This window comes from Leptidea sinapis, chromosome 30 (assembly GCF_905404315.1).
Source record: "Leptidea sinapis chromosome 30, ilLepSina1.1, whole genome shotgun sequence".
Taxonomy (NCBI): domain Eukaryota; kingdom Metazoa; phylum Arthropoda; class Insecta; order Lepidoptera; family Pieridae; genus Leptidea; species Leptidea sinapis.
In genome coordinates, this window is record NC_066294.1 from 3804116 (window position 1) to 3821553 (window position 17438).

Sequence of the window (17438 nt, forward strand, 5' to 3'; positions counted from 1 at the left end):
TAAATACGTAGATATTTCAGAAATATCAATTATAACAAAGTTAAGTAAACTAGATCTTCGCTCATCTTTTACCTCTTGACCAATCAGCTGACTTTGACGTATAAAATTGTACTGCAATTATTATGCTCTGTGTATTTACGAAGCTCATTCATAATTCAATACTTCATATACTTCAAAGTCAGCTGTATTTTAAGATATATGTCACAATTCACAAATATCCATGATATTTTTATTTACTGTTGACTTAATTTTAAGTTAAATCTTAATTTTGTTTTGCATTGTTTGCAGTTATTGTTACTTGGTGGAGGACTGAGGTTGATGTTCATTTAAAATGGTTGACGACTTAAGAAAACATTTAAACCAGCTTCTTGAAAAGTAAGCCTTTTTTAAAAGATTTTGGACATTTCAAAACAGTTGGGCGCAATACTATATTACAATTCGTTTTTTATTTTAGAGTCAATGGTCTACATTGTATCGTAATAACTGATCGTGATGGTGTCCCAGTCGTACGATCTGTTACAGAAAAAGCTCCACAACTCGCTTTGAAACCAAATTTCATATCCACCTTTGGAATGGCCACTGATCAAGCGAGTAAGCTTGGTCTAGGAAAAAATAAAACTATTATCTCAATGTATTCTAGTTATCAGGTAAGACTTAAGTCTTGTACTATAGTCAAAGAAATTTATATTATTATTGATCACTATTATGTCACAAATATTATTGGCTGAGTCTATTAATATGGGTACTGTACGAACAATTTATAATTATTAATACAGTTACCGTACGAACAATTTATAATTATTAATACGGGTACTGGATAAACAATTTATTATTAGCCTGTTGCTATTTGTCCGGCGACTGGATGAATGAATTTAATTAGTCGTCCGATTATCGGATTAGAGAGAAAAAGGACATCATTGAATGAAATTTGGGTTAAAACTTAGTATCCCGTAGCACGAATTATGAGGTAATAAATATTTTAATTGATAGAGCTTTAGTCCATGATTATAATGCTACCACTCTTTTTAATTACAAGGTAATGCACTGTTCCAGAGAAAAAAGCATTATAACCTAACCACAAATTATGACATTTTTATGGGGAGGAAAGAAAGAGAAACGCCTAGAATTCGTTTCTGGCACTCGCAGGCCGCTCTCGCGGCCCGCTACGCTCGGCTCGTGCGTTGTTTTAACTGTTCTAACATAACCTAACCTATTTTATAAATCATAGTGATAGAGATTTGGTCCATGTTTATAGTGCTACTAATCTTATTACAATACACAAAACAAGTTAATCATCCCATTCATTCTTAATTTAAAAAAAAAATGAATAAATGTATGAATAAATATAATTTATTCGTCCAGTACCCGTACAAATAGCCACTGCGAATATTATTTTCTAACTGACCAGACAGATGTTGTTCTGTACATAATAATAAAATACAATTTTTTATGAATTTACCAATAACATTTCATAACATGGAGTATTATTTCGTAAAATATGCAGCCTGTTGTTATAATGAAATTTTTTCACAGCAGAACTGTCAAACTGTGTGTCAAAAAATTCTCATGGAAAATATGTCCATACAAAACAAATATACAAAGGAAATAAAAAGAATTATGGGTCGCAAATCAAAATACAAACTATCCTATCTCTCAAGTTGGACTAAACTGCACTCCCTGAAGTAATTCCCATTAAAATCTGTTCATTAGTTTAGGAGTTCATTGGGAACATTAAGACACTGGATTTATATTTATTATATACATTACTAGCTGAGCTGGCAATTGCAATATTACTTTATTTTTCTAAAATAAATGTAAGCTAAGTTACTCCTCATTACATCAGAGCTACCTGCCAATAAAATTGTAAAAAAATATATTTTGGTGTGTGTACCTGTAAGTATATGTATATATATTCATATACATGTAGTAAAAAACAGTTATTTCAATATTACAAACAGACACTCCAATTTTATTGATATGTATTAATAAAGATAGAAGGACAAACAAGCACATTAATCTCTTGGGGGTGAGTGATACTACCTGTCAAGCATTGTTGTTACAACATAAGTATCACAGGAGTGTTACCAATTCTGGATTTAGAGACCTGGAAGCAACAAAGGAGTGGAGGACACCTGGCCCCAAATTATTTTCAAAATATAATGGACATTTTTTCATTCAAGTTTAACAATAAATAATTTATTGTGAAACCAAGTATAGATTCTATTATTATTTAATAAATATATAAACAGAAACAAGAATGATCTAAAATTAAATTATAGTGTTAATGAAGGGAACCTTCTTAGTTTTTTCCCTGAAAAATCATTAATGATTCAGCTGAAATCCATTTCCCGAATTAAATCACTCAATGCTCAGAAAGCTTTGGTTTTGTCCCATCATAATTTGAAGATTACTTTTTTTATAAGTTTTGAAAATGAGAGCTACTTCCTTAACAATGTGTAAACTACAAGTTCTTTCAAGGGCCATTTGAGAATTTTATATTTTATTGATTGCCTGGTGAGAGTGAACAAATATTAGGTTTATAATCATGTTTGTACTGTAGGTAAAGTGTGAAAAATAATATCAAAAGAGAAGTTTATTACTTTTAAGAAAATTTTAAAGTTTATGTACAGTTATGTTACAGTCTGGAATTGATTTTTGCTCCAAAGTCTATTGTTGGGCCCCTCTTATATGGAGGCCCCACTGTGCATTGAGCCCTGAGTGTTCTCACTTTTCAGGTGTCCCTATATCAAACACAAGGCCACATTAAAAAGTTTATCCAAAGTTGCGGCCCTTGTAGTAAACTTTAAACATCCATGTTTTCAATACAAATATGTTATCACAGTGCCTATGTATAAACAAGACATATTAACTTTAAATTGACTTGTGAATCTTTTTATAATAAATCACTTATTCTGTTTTCAGGTTATTCAAATAAATAAACTACCTTTAGTCATAACATTTATTGGTAGTGACAATTGCAATACAGGACACATTCTTGCATTGGAAAGCCAAATAGACCCATACTTGAAAGATTTGGAATCTGTTGTTTTAGATGCACCATGATAATTATCAAGATTATTACCTGAATCATTAATTAATACTGTTATGTTGTAAGTTTTCTACTTTTATAAACATAGACTCAAGTATTGCGATAATTTTGTGGTATTTTGATTAATTTTACGCTTACATCTTGTAAGTAATACATACTATAAAAATATATTATTGAAATTTATTAGCATTAAAGATAGCATTCAAATTCACTACTTAATTGTAAAACCTTGTGATTGTTACACTCAAAGAAATGTAAATGTAGTAAAGGGCAGAGATACAGATATTTTGTATAGTTAGTAAGATAAACAATTTCTTCTAAGAAGTATATATATGTATGCTTATGCTTTATACAATAAAATGGGGTGAATAGACACAACTTTCGTGACACTCGACTCGTATTGACCGCGAAAACTGCTTATGGTCCTCGTCGATGCGCATGTATGTGTGAGTGTGTCATTTTTAACGTTTGTAGAGAGTTTCCGTATTGGTACATATGTCTACTGTGGTAACTATGCCATCTAGATTTAGTCTTTGTTGAGGTAGTTGGCACACTTTTATTTGAAAATAAATATTTTGAAAATAAATATATCTTTAAATCAGCATCACCATGGTTTCAATTTGCTCTATCATCCAGAAAAATAACAGGCATATCGCTTATGTCGTATGGACAGGTGTATAAACAACTTGCAATAAAATTCATCAGATAGTTTTTTTTATGAAAATAAGGGATTAGACGAGCAGGACGTTCAGCTGATGGTAATTGATACGCCCTGCCCATTACAATTCAGTGCCGCTCAGGATTCTTGAAAACCCCATAAATTCTGAGTGGCACTACAACTGCGCTCGTCACCTTGAGACAAGATGTTAAGTCTCATTTGACCAGTAATTTCACTAGCTACGGCGCCCTTCAGACCGAAACACAGTAATGCTTACACATTACTGCTTCACGGCACAAATAGGCGCCGTTGTGGTACCTATAATCTAGCCGGCATCGTGTGCACCTCCCACTGATACCCTTTGGTTTGCATGGCGAAATCTGCAGCTGCATGAGTAACTTGGTTTTCATGTTCAGGTGGAGGCATTTTCTGTGCAATCTCTTATGATGTCAGTTTTCTTTCCTTTAAAGCTAGCTTTCCGCTGAAGTCAGAGGAAGAGGAAGTGCTAAAATACTAATAAAATTTCAACTGAATACATATACTATAAGATTTTTTTAATGTATATGATGTAATGTATAACAATAAAAACACAGCTTTTCAATTTATTAATGCAACTTTATTGTATTTTATTGAGTTTCCAATAATATTGTATTAACTTAAAATTTACAAACGGACTGGAGTCAGCAAAGGTTTTCCATATAAGGCGTTGATGACATTGTTCGCAGCTAAGATTGCCATGTCATTACGTGTGCGTACTGTAGCGCTTCCAATGTGGGGTAGAACGACTGAAAACCAAATATTGATTTTAAACAATTTTAATTTGACTTTTCAAATTTTTTATTTTCTTGAGATGTCAATTTATTATCAGCAGGCAAGATCAAGTTATTATTATCTTTTTATTTATTTATTTCTTATCTGTTAATGATGTCACAACTGTCGAGTCAAATCATTATATTTTATGAACGATACGTTAAGGAGTCTACCCACTACAATATCACACCATGACCGTGCTATGAACGTATCAGACACGACAAGCAACTCGATACACTCTACTATGCCCACTAGAGCGTATCAAAGTCGTATGTATCGGCTTTAATGACCGGAGCGTCAGTATATCATCTCATTATCATCCGCGTGACAGCCCGTGCGTAACGATTTTAGTGACGGGAGGGTCCGCATAGCATCTCCGTATCATCCGAGTGCCATATCCGAGCGGTCCCTGTGCGCTGTTGTCTCCTTTGTAGTAATTCACCTGATTCCGTGTGAGGCAGACGCGTCAGCAAGATCTTTTGAGAGGATTAATACGATACGATGGCAGTTAGAAAATTGACAATGAGGGAATTGGCAATGATAGCCATTGCTTTAGACGAGGAAGAAAGAGAAAATAACAGACGATCGAGGCGTTACTAGCTACTAAATAAAAAAAATATTATAAGATTACTTTACCAAGTATGACGACATAAAAATATTATTTTTATAAGAACAAGTAGTGTGATATGAGAATACTGATACACTGATGATATACGAACGTATATAAACAGACGATATGACTTTTGGATTAGCGTTAAGTCCGTCAACCTTAGGCGATACTTCCAAGAAACGACGGTTATCCCGTAACGGCACCTGATAGCGACGACACTTACATTTATTTTGTTGAAATTAGTTCATTTGATATCGCAAGTCCGAGACGATACATAGTTTTGTTCGCATTTAGACACTTGAATTACCGCAATAACATGGCTGTTAGCGACACGGTCGCTGTGTTAAGCGGCCGAATTAAGACGGTCGCGCGGACAGACCGGTTTTAGCTGCGATACGGTCGCGTAGCAGAGAGCCTCGCGAGTCGCGACCGTCACTTTTGATACGAACAGACTGTCGTGTTAACGTAATATTACCTTTGTCAATTGAACTTCACGAATTAAATTTATTATTTACAGTCTACTTTTTAATTGGATGCTAAGATCTCCCTATCATTCAAGACCAGGGCACTAGGCGCCTACCAATGGCTGTGTAGATGCGACACAGCGATGCTATATACGAGATCTAGGTATACGAGTTTATAATAATACGTGCCACGGCAATAATATCTTACGCTCGTGGAGATAGCGCCTAAGACTTAGTTGTAATGTCTCGTGCCTGTAATTCCACTGGCACAACACCAAACTGTAATACAGATATATTCCGATTTCAACTTGTATTTTGTGGCAAAAATAGTTCGGATGGGCAATACTTTCACGGACTAAAACTACAACTACAGTTAAATCTACTGCTACTTTTGACAGAATCGAAATCTCTCGAATTGCTTGTCAATAAATATGCTGATGTCCCTACCAACGTAGCTACTACATCAATAAATATAATCTAACCAGCCATATTAAACATTCAATATTCGCATGTACAGATTGGAGTCAGTAATGGTTGTCCTTGTAAGGCGTTCACAACGTTTCTGGCGGCTAAGAATGCCATATCATTGCGTGTGCGTGCTGTAGCACTTCCAATGTGGGGGAGAACGACTGAAAATATATTATAAAATGCACATGACGTGTAAAGATACGTTTGCTCCTGCAAAGTTTATAAAAAAAGGTTACTCTACTGCTTAGAAGTCTATGGTTGATCATAGAGTAACAACAATTACAATAAGTTTAGTTCTTAGTATCGCAAATAAACTATATTGCTCGTCATTCAAAAACAAAAATTGCAAAAACTTTGGTTCTTAGTATCGCAAAATAACTAATAACTGGTCATTCGAACGACAAAACATTGTTCTAGTGACTACCAGATACATTTTTAAGATACTAATAAACAAATATTCGAAAACAGAAATAAAATATGGAATAAATGCAAATGAGGACCTCTCTTCTTCGTAATCTTCCCGCTCTGTATAGGTTGTGTTTCCTAAACAATATGTTATGTTTTTAAAGTGATAACCCTCACTTCTAGGATTTTATGAACGATACGGGATTCGAACCCACGACCTCCGGCGTTCCGTGCCGGTGCTCTAACCAACTGAGCTAACGGTTCGAGTACCGCCTCGTTATAAAATTCTGTTTGCTTTGTTCAACTCTCAGGTTCCTATTTCGTTTAGTTTTTACAGAGCGACGAAGCGACACATATGGAGTTTTGCTCTCATCTTTGGTATGCAAGGCAAATCTGTCTAAACTGTTCGTTTCCTTGGGAGGTGTTTCCAGGATGATACGACATGGATACCTTAAAAAAAGCGCGTGAATCCTTTTTTCATTTATTTACAGGAGTTTTGTTGGTGCACTGAATTATTGTAATCTTAGTAATAACTAATATATATCTGTGACAACTTTAAAAGTTAAGAGATAACTTTTACTTACACAAATTAGACAATGTGAAGAGCTTGTGATCCTTAGGGAGTGGCTCTGGTGTGGTCACATCAAGACCAGCTGCATATATCTGATTGTTCTTAAGAGCGTCATATAAATCGTCTTGGTTGATTAAATCTGAAAAATGAAATGTTATTGTAGTGATAATATAAAAACACCTAGAACTAATTACGGAAAAAAGAATATCATGTTTGAAGGGGCGAAACTTTACAACAGCCTCCCCAAAGACATTAAAGAAATCAAAAGCTTAAATACTTTTAAAAAAATATTAAAAGAAAACATTTAAAAATATAATATTTAAAAATATAAATAAAAAATTGTTACAGTTTAAAAATAAGTAGATGAATAATTGTTGCTGCAGTGTAGTCAAAGCTTTATAATATTTACAAATTGCGAATAACGGTCTGCGCATGCGCATCGCGCCGCTCGATCGCGTAATTCACTAAAGTTCTTGTATTATTGTATTCAGAATTGTGTCTTTAGTTGATATTCATTAGTGTAGTGTAGGTAACTTATTTATGAATGTTCTTTAGATTATAATTTGTATAGTTATTTCTTTTTAAGTGTTTCATCTAGTGTGTGTTTACTGTTTTTTTTTTCCACTTTACTTACTCTGTTAATGTTTATAGTTAAAGAAGAAAAAAATAATCGATATATTTTAGATATTGTTATATTCTCACGGCTCGCATATTATATTATATTATATAGTAATTAGAATATATTTTCTCTATAAGTGAATATTGTAATATTCTTCTGAGAAAATAAAGTTCTTAAAATCGTAAATCGTATAATAATAGTGAAGTCATAACTCTAGTTAACTTCATGTGATAAGACTACCTATCGCCATGTAAAAAGAGAAATAGCGAGGAACCGGCGCAGTAACGATTGGTGCATCAAATTGGCGGTAGGGTAAGGGGTGCGGAGGCGAGAAATGTCTAGAACTGTAATTATTATTTATTATCCCATACCCTCAATTGGAGGGTGAGTGATAAAAAATACACACCCAGTGGGAGACAGAGTACAGGATGCCGGCTAGATTATGGGTACCACATCGCCGCCTTTTTGTGCCGTGAAGTAGTAATGTGTAAGCATTATTGTGTTTCGGCAAACGAGACTTAACATCTTATGTCTCAAGGAGACGAGCGCAATTGAAGTACCGATCAGAATTTTTGAGATTTTGAGCTGAGCGGCACTACATTGTAATGGGCGGGGCATATCTATTACCATCAGCTGAACGACCTGCTCGTCTCGTTTCTTATTGTCATAAAAATCAGAAAAATATTTCATAAATCAAAGTATTCAATCGAGCCATTTCGGAGATTAGCCGAAACGAAGAAACGGGAAAGACAAAAAAATTGTTTTCTCACCACCGCGTCCAACATTTACAACAATGGCGTTCTTCTTCATCTTAGCCAGTGTCGTCTTGTTGATCATGTGTCTGGTCTCATCCGTCAATGGCGCTGATAGCAATATAAAGTCGCTTTCTGCTAATAATTCGTCCAGTGGCACCAGCTGTGCATTAAATTCTTTAGCTGGAAGTAATGTAATTAAAGAATTATTTAACTTTGGATTTTTAACAATAAGGATACCAAGCAGAGCAATTTCTTTTTCTGTCACTTTGTGGAATCAATTGCCGGCTGCAGTTTTCCCAAACTGATACGACTTAGGGACCTTCATGGTAACAGCATAGGTACTCAACTCCAACTTAAAGGCTGCGAACGCATCTCTTGACACTTGTTGTTGCGGATGTCCAAAAGCAGTTAGTTACCTCAGAGCGCTCCATCCCGTGAGCATCTTGCCCGTTTGCCTCCTCTTAAAAAAAAATATATATATATATATATATCAGTTCAGAAAGTAATATTTTCTGCTTATAGTCTCATAAATACCGATTTCCATCTGCAGTTAAAATTTGATAAAGCGAAAGGTTCGCCATGTTATCATAGATTCTTTTTGGCCTAGCATTTAACATTCTCTGGAATACTTATCATTAATAAGAGTGTCAATTCCGCAAAGATTCGTCTTACCTACTTAACCAATACGATACGTATTTTGCCTCTACATGAATCATCCTCAGGAGTCGCCGATTTCTGGAACTTCCATTAAAACTCAAGATAATTCATAATACTTAAATAATTATGGATTTCGGCAAAAATAACACCTAGTTAGACAAACAATCTCCTTCTTTTACTGAGGACATATTTTTGATGAGGTAGAAAGTAGGCAAAAGAAATAATATTCAGGATCGTACTAAAGGCCTTACCTTGTGGTTTCTCGTTATGGCCAGTGTAGATGAACTTGCCGACTTCAAAACCGGCCAACCGTTTAGCTGTTGCTTGTCCGATGCCTCCAAACCCGACAATACCCACTGTACTTCCACGCAAGTCCTGCCCTAGGACCTTTTGGAAACCTATTTCCCATTCACCTCTGTAATAAAAGAAAGAGTAATAAGAATAATAAATTTGCTGACTTTGTATATTTATAACAGGTTTAATGTCTTTTGGTACCGAAGTTATTCTTTTTATGGAAGCGGAGTGGCTTCCTCTCCGATAAAAGCGTGAATACCGGTCACCTAATGTGAAGTGATCGACGCTACCCACATTCTCCTGCAACACCAGAGGAATTACAGTAATATTTCCGGCCTCTTTGAAAGATGTAGATAAGCGCTCTTTTTTAAGGTACCATATTGTATCCTGCTGGAAACACCGTGCTTAGAGTGAAAATTAGGTAAAAGTATTAAAAATTAGACATTGTTTTAAATTCTTTAATAGTTAGTAATAACACAGATGTTCATGAGACCTACACTTTCTTTTACCAGTGGAAGGCTCCTTAGCACAGAATGCCGGCTAGATGCCGGCGCCTATTTCTGCCGTGAAGCAGCTGTAATGTGTAGGCATTATTGTGTTTCGGTCTGAATGGCGCCGTAGCTAGTGAAATTACTGGGCAAATGAGACTTAACATCTTATGTCTCAAGGTGACGAGCGCAGTTGTAGTGCCGCTTAGAATTTTTGAGATTTTAAGAATTCTGAGCGGCACTGCATTGTAATGGGCATGGCGTATCAATTGCCATCAGCCGAACGTCCTGTTCGTCTCATCCCGTATATCATTAAAAAAAACCTACAACTGTTTCGTGTTCCTTTAAAAAAAAATCAGCAGGAAAAAATTTTAGAAGCTCATTAAACACACAACCTTGACTTAAAATACTGCAACTGCAACAAATGTGGCAAAGACGAAAGCAATTACAACAAGATGATCTAGCTTGCTACAAAATAATACAAATTTTAAGCTTAATAGGGGTTATTTTATTTTCAAATTAGTGTACTTATTTAGTTTGTTTCATCTGTGGGTCTTACAAAAATGTATAATCTACTAGGATTAATTATTCCAAAGTTAAATAATGTGAAATCAATTATCACATGAATGAAGAGATTATTCCCGTAATCCTTCACGAATAAAATCATGCGTAATTAGACATTACTAATATTTTAGCACAATAGGGCGAAAAATTTTTGCCTTACCATAAATAAATACCAGGAATAAACTACAATTAGCTATTTTATACACAAAATATCGATTTCGCCTACTTCAGTCCCCTTCGAAGGTAAGTAGGTACGGTTCGTGGTTTCAACACCACTTTATGACAAATTGTAAATCACAAAGTAATTTAATGCTTAGCTGAACACTGAATTACCTACATTTTAGTTCAATGTCACCAAATATTTTAATCTGAATTCTGTTTAAGAGTAAATTACATTAAATGGTTATTCAATTGCTCATTCACATAATCTTAGTATCTCATTTAATTATGCTAAATGTTGTTTAAATAAAAATTCTTAATTTTGGCACATTATTACCCAAATCTTATCCTATATTATCAGCTGTCTAAGAATTATTTACACATAGCGGTGTAATTCTGTTCTATATATTGTTGCACATTCGCGAATTTTCTAGAAACTGTGATAATCATAAAGCTAAGACCTGGAACAAATAATGCACTATCCGACTCAAAAGGTGCTTAAAACATATCGTCATTGCTCTTTCCTCTTCGAAAGTTGCACGTGTTCATCCTTTTACCACCAAAACATTGACAAAATTTGAAAACTCTTGCTTAAGATATACCTGCGGACTTGGTCAAGGTTTTCCGTAAAACGTCTGGCTGCAGCGATCATCAGGGACACGGCTATCTCACCGACCGCCGCGCTCAGCACATCAGGAGTGTTGGTCAGCTTGATGCCTCGCGCCTTCAGCTCGGGAAGATTGCAGTTGTTGTAACCAGCTGATGCTGTGCTTACGATCTTTAGTTGAGGGCCTAGGACATAATATACATATGTTATGCATGGTATTTTTATACGGAATGTGCATATGTTTTGATTCTATCGTTAATATCACTTCATAAGAATAATAAAACGAGAAGTATAGTGTGGTGCCTTTTTCTGCAGTGAACCAGTAATGTGCAAGCATTACTGTATTTCGGTTTGAAGAACGCTTTAGTTAGTGAAATTACTGGGCTAATAAGACTTAATATCTTTTGTATCAAAGTGACGAGCGTAATTCCAACACCGCTCAGAAATTGAGGTTCTAACAAGAAAGTTCTTTAGCGGCACTGCATTGTAATGAGCAGGGCGTATCATTAACTATAAGGTGAATGTTTTGCTCGTCTGTTTTTCTTGAAAAAATTACGTTCTATTAAAAAATTGCGTGCGTACAAAGTACACATGTCAGAAGTGAAACCTGCATTGTGAGTGAACCTCTAGACTGCACATGAAGTCCTGGAACATGTTGCTAGGATGACTTATGATTTCAATCGCTATGAAAGACATTATTATCACCAGTACCATATTTATGTTCCCCTGGTGTCTAAGTAGTAATACGTCGTGCACCTGAGGTCAGAATATAATATTAACGTATAGTCGAGTCATACATATGACAAAAGCTTCTTCAAATATGATCGCCTGGAAACAAACAATTTATAATTCTTCATATCTCATTTTCTCCCCCGTTAAATCATATGAATTTATTTGTCTCTCTCTTTTACTGTCGTGCTTTTTCGTGTCAACGAATTTCAAATCACAACGGTGCTAAGGAAGTTTTTACTTCAAAAACAGTAGACAGACAAGGAAAAGAGCATGGGAAGACCGCCAGCCATGTGCTGGTCATCCGTTAAGAAAGATATTGAACAGGAACAACTAAATACACAGACAACCCACGAGAACGGCCTGGCGCTAATGAACATGGAGGGCTGATCTCAAGTAAAGGGAAAAGTCAAGGAAGAATGCGAGATAATTTAAACGCTTGTCATTTTGGCGCGCTCGGTGTGTATGTACTATGACATCATAATAATCTCTAACCAATGGCGTAGTTTTTGAATTTTTAAGACTTAAAAAATGCATTTCGTATTCTACTTGTTTTTCTGCAATCAATCAATGTCTTTGTACCTACTTAGCTGATACAAAAAGTAACAACTCGTTTTATCACAATTGGTGTTTACCCACAGCTGTTTCCAAGATTGTAACCGTATTGTTTGAACGACTTTATCAGAATCTCGAGATGTGATAATGTATTTTTTACGTATGTGTTGCCAATGAAAGAGGTAGGTATGATTAATAATTAATACGAACATCAGGGAAGTCACTATCAATATTGAGTGCAGTCTGTCGGCTACATACACATAATATCTAAATACCTACGTGGTAGGTACCATTAAAAAATCTTTCGATATTTTTTTATGAGAATACGGTCCATAGACCTTGACGTAAAACTTGATAAAGCGTGTTTTTTTGTTACATACTCATTGTCATAACTATGCAAGAAAGAGACAACAATTTGCGTATTAACGCCTTCACGGAATACGGACGAAGTAGAAAGTTCCTCTTGCTGTTAAGCGGCATTATCTGCCCATAACAGTGCATGCTAGTCGCAATGCACCACAAAATGACCTGCGGTGTAGTGTAATGCAATAGGACCCCGAACCCTCTGCATCCGTCCGTCATTTTAGACACAAGTCGGAATATCTCATGCGCCTGTGACACATGCACCCACAGCTTTCAAATTAAAATACATCAGCTTTTAGGGCCATCCGTTACATGAAGCATTTAAAAAGGCTTGTCTCAATTACTAGACTTAAATAAATACGAAAATCGTTATCAAATAAGTGTTACGCAATGCCCTAAACACGGCAGAGCCTGTACTATGGGTGCAACACAAAGATTTAATACGATAAACATACATATTAACATTATATTATACAAATATCCATGTTTCTGAAACAAAAATCCAAATGCCTACCTACCGGGATTTGAACTGGCGAACTCTAGCTCAACGGGCAGGGTAACCACTGGGCTATAATTGTTGTCAAATGGATGCCATCTAATTTCATATAGTGCATCCCTTTTTTGCGGCAGAAATGGTGTACTGGCATTACAAGCCAGGACGACACATACAAATAGATGTTATTGGTTACTATCTCGAATAGGAATCCTCTCAAATTCTTTCTCCATCATGAGTTTTTCGAACCTAAACTTTCTATATTTTGGCGCCTGTCCTGTCCATGAAATGTTGAAAATTGAGAAAAATGTCTAACGGTTAATGTCCGTACCCAATAAAAATAATACAAGAAACTTACCAGCTTTGTCTAATAGCTCCTTGGTGATTTGATGATGTGAAACCCAGATGAGGGCCGAGCATCCTGGTATCAGATTCAGTAATTCCTGCTTGTTTTCATTGAGACCCTCCTCACCAAAGTTGATGTACCGGGATTTAAGTACTGTGAAACTGTTAAAAGAAATTATGTTTTTGATCAGGTAGATTTAATATTAACTATCTTGTGCTCGCAGTTTATTGCGTATATACTTACAGTACATAATTCTTTTTCTAAACCCATTTTTTTTCGATAACTATGTGATTATAATATATATATCCAATTTATTAAATATATATAAGATTAAATATTATATAAAATATATTATATCCTGCTCCTAATTACATTGCCCACCATTAAAACAACATGGAAATCCATACAGTAGTTTCGGAGGTGTGCGCTTACAAAAAAACAGAAATTAATTATAAAATCGTTGATTTGTATTCTATTTCTCTTCCTTCGACCATTTTATTTTTTATTATTTTTATTTCATTGTACAGAAACACCGGATTTGGCTGTTATATTATAGTGTCTATGTACTAAATACATAATTTGTAAAGGCAAGTTTTTTTAAGAAAACGGGTAAGGACCTCACTGTAAGGTGGCGGCAGGAATTTGGGCAGTTTAAATAGGTAATATTGTCACGTTGTGATCTTACGGGCACAACCGATTTGGGCCGGAACGCACGGGGAATAACCTATATCAAATTTGACACCGACGTAAAAGGTTCCGTCAGGATTGTTCAGCTGCTGATCTTCGTGTAGTTATTATATCTCACACACGAGACCGATTGAGACAAATGCGTCTTTCACTTTCCTGTTTCCCTTCCCGACAAGATATGCAAATGGATCACTTGATTTTTGGGTAATCGAAGCATCAAGTTTTGCTATCGACAGCAGATGCTCTGAATTGAAACCCATAAACGGTGGTCTCCCGCAAAGCTGCGTTTTATCCCCTACAGATTCTGCAGCATAACTTTGAAATGAATCAAAGGCATTAATTACTATACAGACATCACGGGGTAGGTATACCTTACCCTGGCACGTAAATCGGAACAAACATAACGTGTCTGAAGTCGAGACTGTGTTACGGAATGGGGTCGTCTTAACTTAGTCCAGTTTAACCCAAAGAAAAGATAGAATCGCGCACTCGTTGCTAAAAACTCTCCGTTTGTCGTTTTACCTCGACGATTAGGACACTGACTAATTGCCATAGCCTGTTTTGGTAAACTTGGCGTGGACATATAGAGCGACGTTCAGAAGCGTGGTTACTTGGAACAGAAGACTAAATTAGCCTTTTAAAAGCTTAGTGTAGAAACTCAGCTTCACATGAACTACTGTTCTAACTTCTAGTTGGAGGCTCTCTAATACTAGCTTAACATATTTGATCGCACAGCAGTTGCGTGGTCACTTGGACGAGAATACCATATTAGCCTCAAAAAGGCTTAGTGTGCGGAAATTCACTGTTCTCACCTCTAGGTGGGGGCTCCCTAATAGCTTTATGTATTTGATCGCATTCAACTTTATGTTAAAATGGTAAATTTCATCTGTATCATGTCTCGCATTCCACAATCGCAAGTAACTAGAAATTATTTGCCTCGCACAGACACTTTGTGAGACCATCTGCCGGCTGCTGTATTCCCGACCCTATACTTAAGACTTGAAGAGGGTCTAGACCATAGGTTCTCAACGTGGGCGATAACGCCCCCTTGTGGGCGTTTAAGGCTTTCAGGGGGGCAGTAGAAGACCCAGAGAAAATTAGGGGGCATTGAGATGGCGCAGATGGGGCGTGGGTAGATTAAAAAATATAGTCTAAAAAGGCAAAAAAATACACGAAAATACTCTAGAAAAAAACATATTCTCAAAGTGGGCGGTGAGTAAAATAAGGTTGAGAAACTATAGTCTAGACCCTCAAGTCTCCTCCCCTCGAGTGTACTCCCATCGCAACGAATATCTTGACCTCTAGTACTGCTGATGTTCATTGGCGGCAATTGTTGGTTACTTTCTATCAAGTGAACCATTTGCTCGTTCACCCCCTCTAAAGCCTTGTCCAGATATAACGAACGAACGTCTACTTAGAAACTAAGCGTGTGTCTCAACGCGAGTGAAAGTGATCGGAATAAGAATTTAAAACAATGATTGCTGTTTCTATGCATGAATGCCTTCGGTCCCTTAAAAAATAAATTACTTGTTTATGATTTAGTTGACAGTTGACACCACAGAAGTATTTATTGACAGATGACAAATTATACTTCACTTCAGACATCACTTGACTTGTCATGCTCCTTCACAGAAGTCAGAACTGGTGAGAAATCAGAACATTTTTACTCTAACGAGGGCTACATTCTTGCAGTTGTTCAAATGTTTACTATTTTATCAATTGTGATTAGAAAATTGTGAAGAGTGTACAATCTTGTAGGTTACATTATAGATTGTGAATTGATATCCTTAAATTTTTACTCTTTTGAGTAAATAATTACAATTTTGTATATAATCTTGACTTAATCAAAAGACACAAACGATTTTCTTATATACTTGCCGAATTCTTAATCTAACTATTAAAACATAACAAAATAATGTCTTCGTTTCGCTATAGAATATGTACCTATTTTACATTCCGATGTAGATATTTTAACTAATAGCTCATTATAAACGAATTAGTAAACTAAATTCTAAAATCTGAGCTTCGAACAACAAGAACCTCCTATGCCGGTAATAATACTTTATGCATTTTCACCATTATAGACAAAATATGTACCAAGTTTTGTAAGTGAGAACATACAAGAAAACCTACATAATCTTAATAATAATAAACGACACAATTACTTATATTTTACTTACTGTTCTTCGAGCAAAGCGACTGCACTGTCAGGAAAATCATTAGAAGACACCAAAACTTTAAGATTCTTCGTCATGTTTGTTGATAACGCGTCAATCACCGGCAACCACAAGGTAAATACTAAGGTAAATACATAGATGAATGTAGAGATATTCATTCTTTACGTAATTCGATTTTATCTGCGATATTGTTATCAGTTTACTATAAATTTGTAGACTGTAGCTATGCCGCTAGCAGACTGAGTTCAAACACGTTCAAGGCCCAAAATGATTTTGTAATGCTATAAAAAGCTGCGCACTGTGTAGGTGAATGGCATTCTTGAAGAAATTAAGAGAAAAAACGCGTGAATCACGAACAAGATAATTACATGCAAAATACTTACTAATTATTTATTATATTATACCTATGCTATTAGTAATAATAATTTTCATCCTTACGAGCATTTGTTGAGCGAAGCTTACGAGTAACAATCATAATAAAAAAATAATATAGGTAGGAAGATCTCGATGCACGGGCGGCATTGTCAACTAATTATTATTGTCAACGTTAGGCTGTTGACGGTTATTGTAATAGGTAGGTATATATTTCGATTTTCGTTGGACTCGGAGCAATTATCATCAAGCCTATTTTTTATTACTTTTTTGAGGAAATAATATAGAATAAGTTTTTTTATGTAATTGTTGTAGACAGATTGGTTATTCTGTAAAACTATAGAGGACGTATTTTGAATTTCGGGATTTAAGGATAAGGTTATGAAATTATTTTCTGTGTAGAAAAGAAAATTTAATAACCATATATTATTTTAAGTATAATACTTCGTTTGTCTAATTCTTAACATAACGTATTGTACATAAGTATTTTATTTATTTAATTATTATAACAATTTATGGTGTACCTACTAAAGTTCAG

At 35.3% G+C, this 17438-nt stretch overlaps 2 protein-coding genes across 2 annotated transcripts; one reads left to right on the forward strand and one right to left on the reverse strand.

The window, feature by feature from the left end:
• The first annotated feature begins 191 nt into the window (after nt 1-191).
• LOC126973929 (ragulator complex protein LAMTOR3 homolog) lies at nt 192-3132 on the forward strand. The gene is made up of 3 exons (XM_050821305.1): nt 192-375; nt 455-647; nt 2923-3132. The coding sequence occupies exons 1-3, from the start codon at nt 332-334 to the stop codon at nt 3061-3063; spliced, it is 378 nt and encodes a 125-aa protein (XP_050677262.1). The 5' UTR covers nt 192-331; the 3' UTR covers nt 3064-3132.
• A 1197-nt stretch (nt 3133-4329) lies between these two features.
• LOC126973894 (glyoxylate reductase/hydroxypyruvate reductase-like) lies at nt 4330-16781 on the reverse strand. The gene is made up of 7 exons (XM_050821260.1): nt 16532-16781; nt 13677-13825; nt 11174-11363; nt 9318-9481; nt 8425-8589; nt 7049-7174; nt 4330-4492 (listed from the first exon to the last, which is right to left on the reverse strand). The coding sequence occupies exons 1-7, from the start codon at nt 16684-16686 to the stop codon at nt 4371-4373; spliced, it is 1071 nt and encodes a 356-aa protein (XP_050677217.1). The 5' UTR covers nt 16687-16781; the 3' UTR covers nt 4330-4370.
• Nucleotides 16782-17438: the final 657 nt, after the last annotated feature.

Excerpts from the sequence above, each read along its gene's own strand:
- LOC126973929 (XM_050821305.1), top strand. The coding sequence starts at position 332 with ATGGTTGACGACTTAAGAAAACATTTAAACCAGCTTCTTGAAAA. Across the intron at positions 376-454 it reads TTAAACCAGCTTCTTGAAAA|AGTCAATGGTCTACATTGTA; the intron begins GTAAGCCTTTTT and ends TTTTTATTTTAG. Across the intron at positions 648-2,922 it reads CAATGTATTCTAGTTATCAG|GTTATTCAAATAAATAAACT; the intron begins GTAAGACTTAAG and ends TTCTGTTTTCAG.
- LOC126973894 (XM_050821260.1), bottom strand. The coding sequence starts at position 16,686 with ATGAATATCTCTACATTCATCTATGTATTTACCTTAGTATTTACCTTG. Across the intron at positions 13,826-16,531 it reads GTCGCTTTGCTCGAAGAACA|TTTCACAGTACTTAAATCCC; the intron begins GTAAGTAAAATA and ends TTCTTTTAACAG. Across the intron at positions 9,482-11,173 it reads AACCTTGACCAAGTCCGCAG|AGGTGAATGGGAAATAGGTT; the intron begins GTATATCTTAAG and ends CTTTTATTACAG.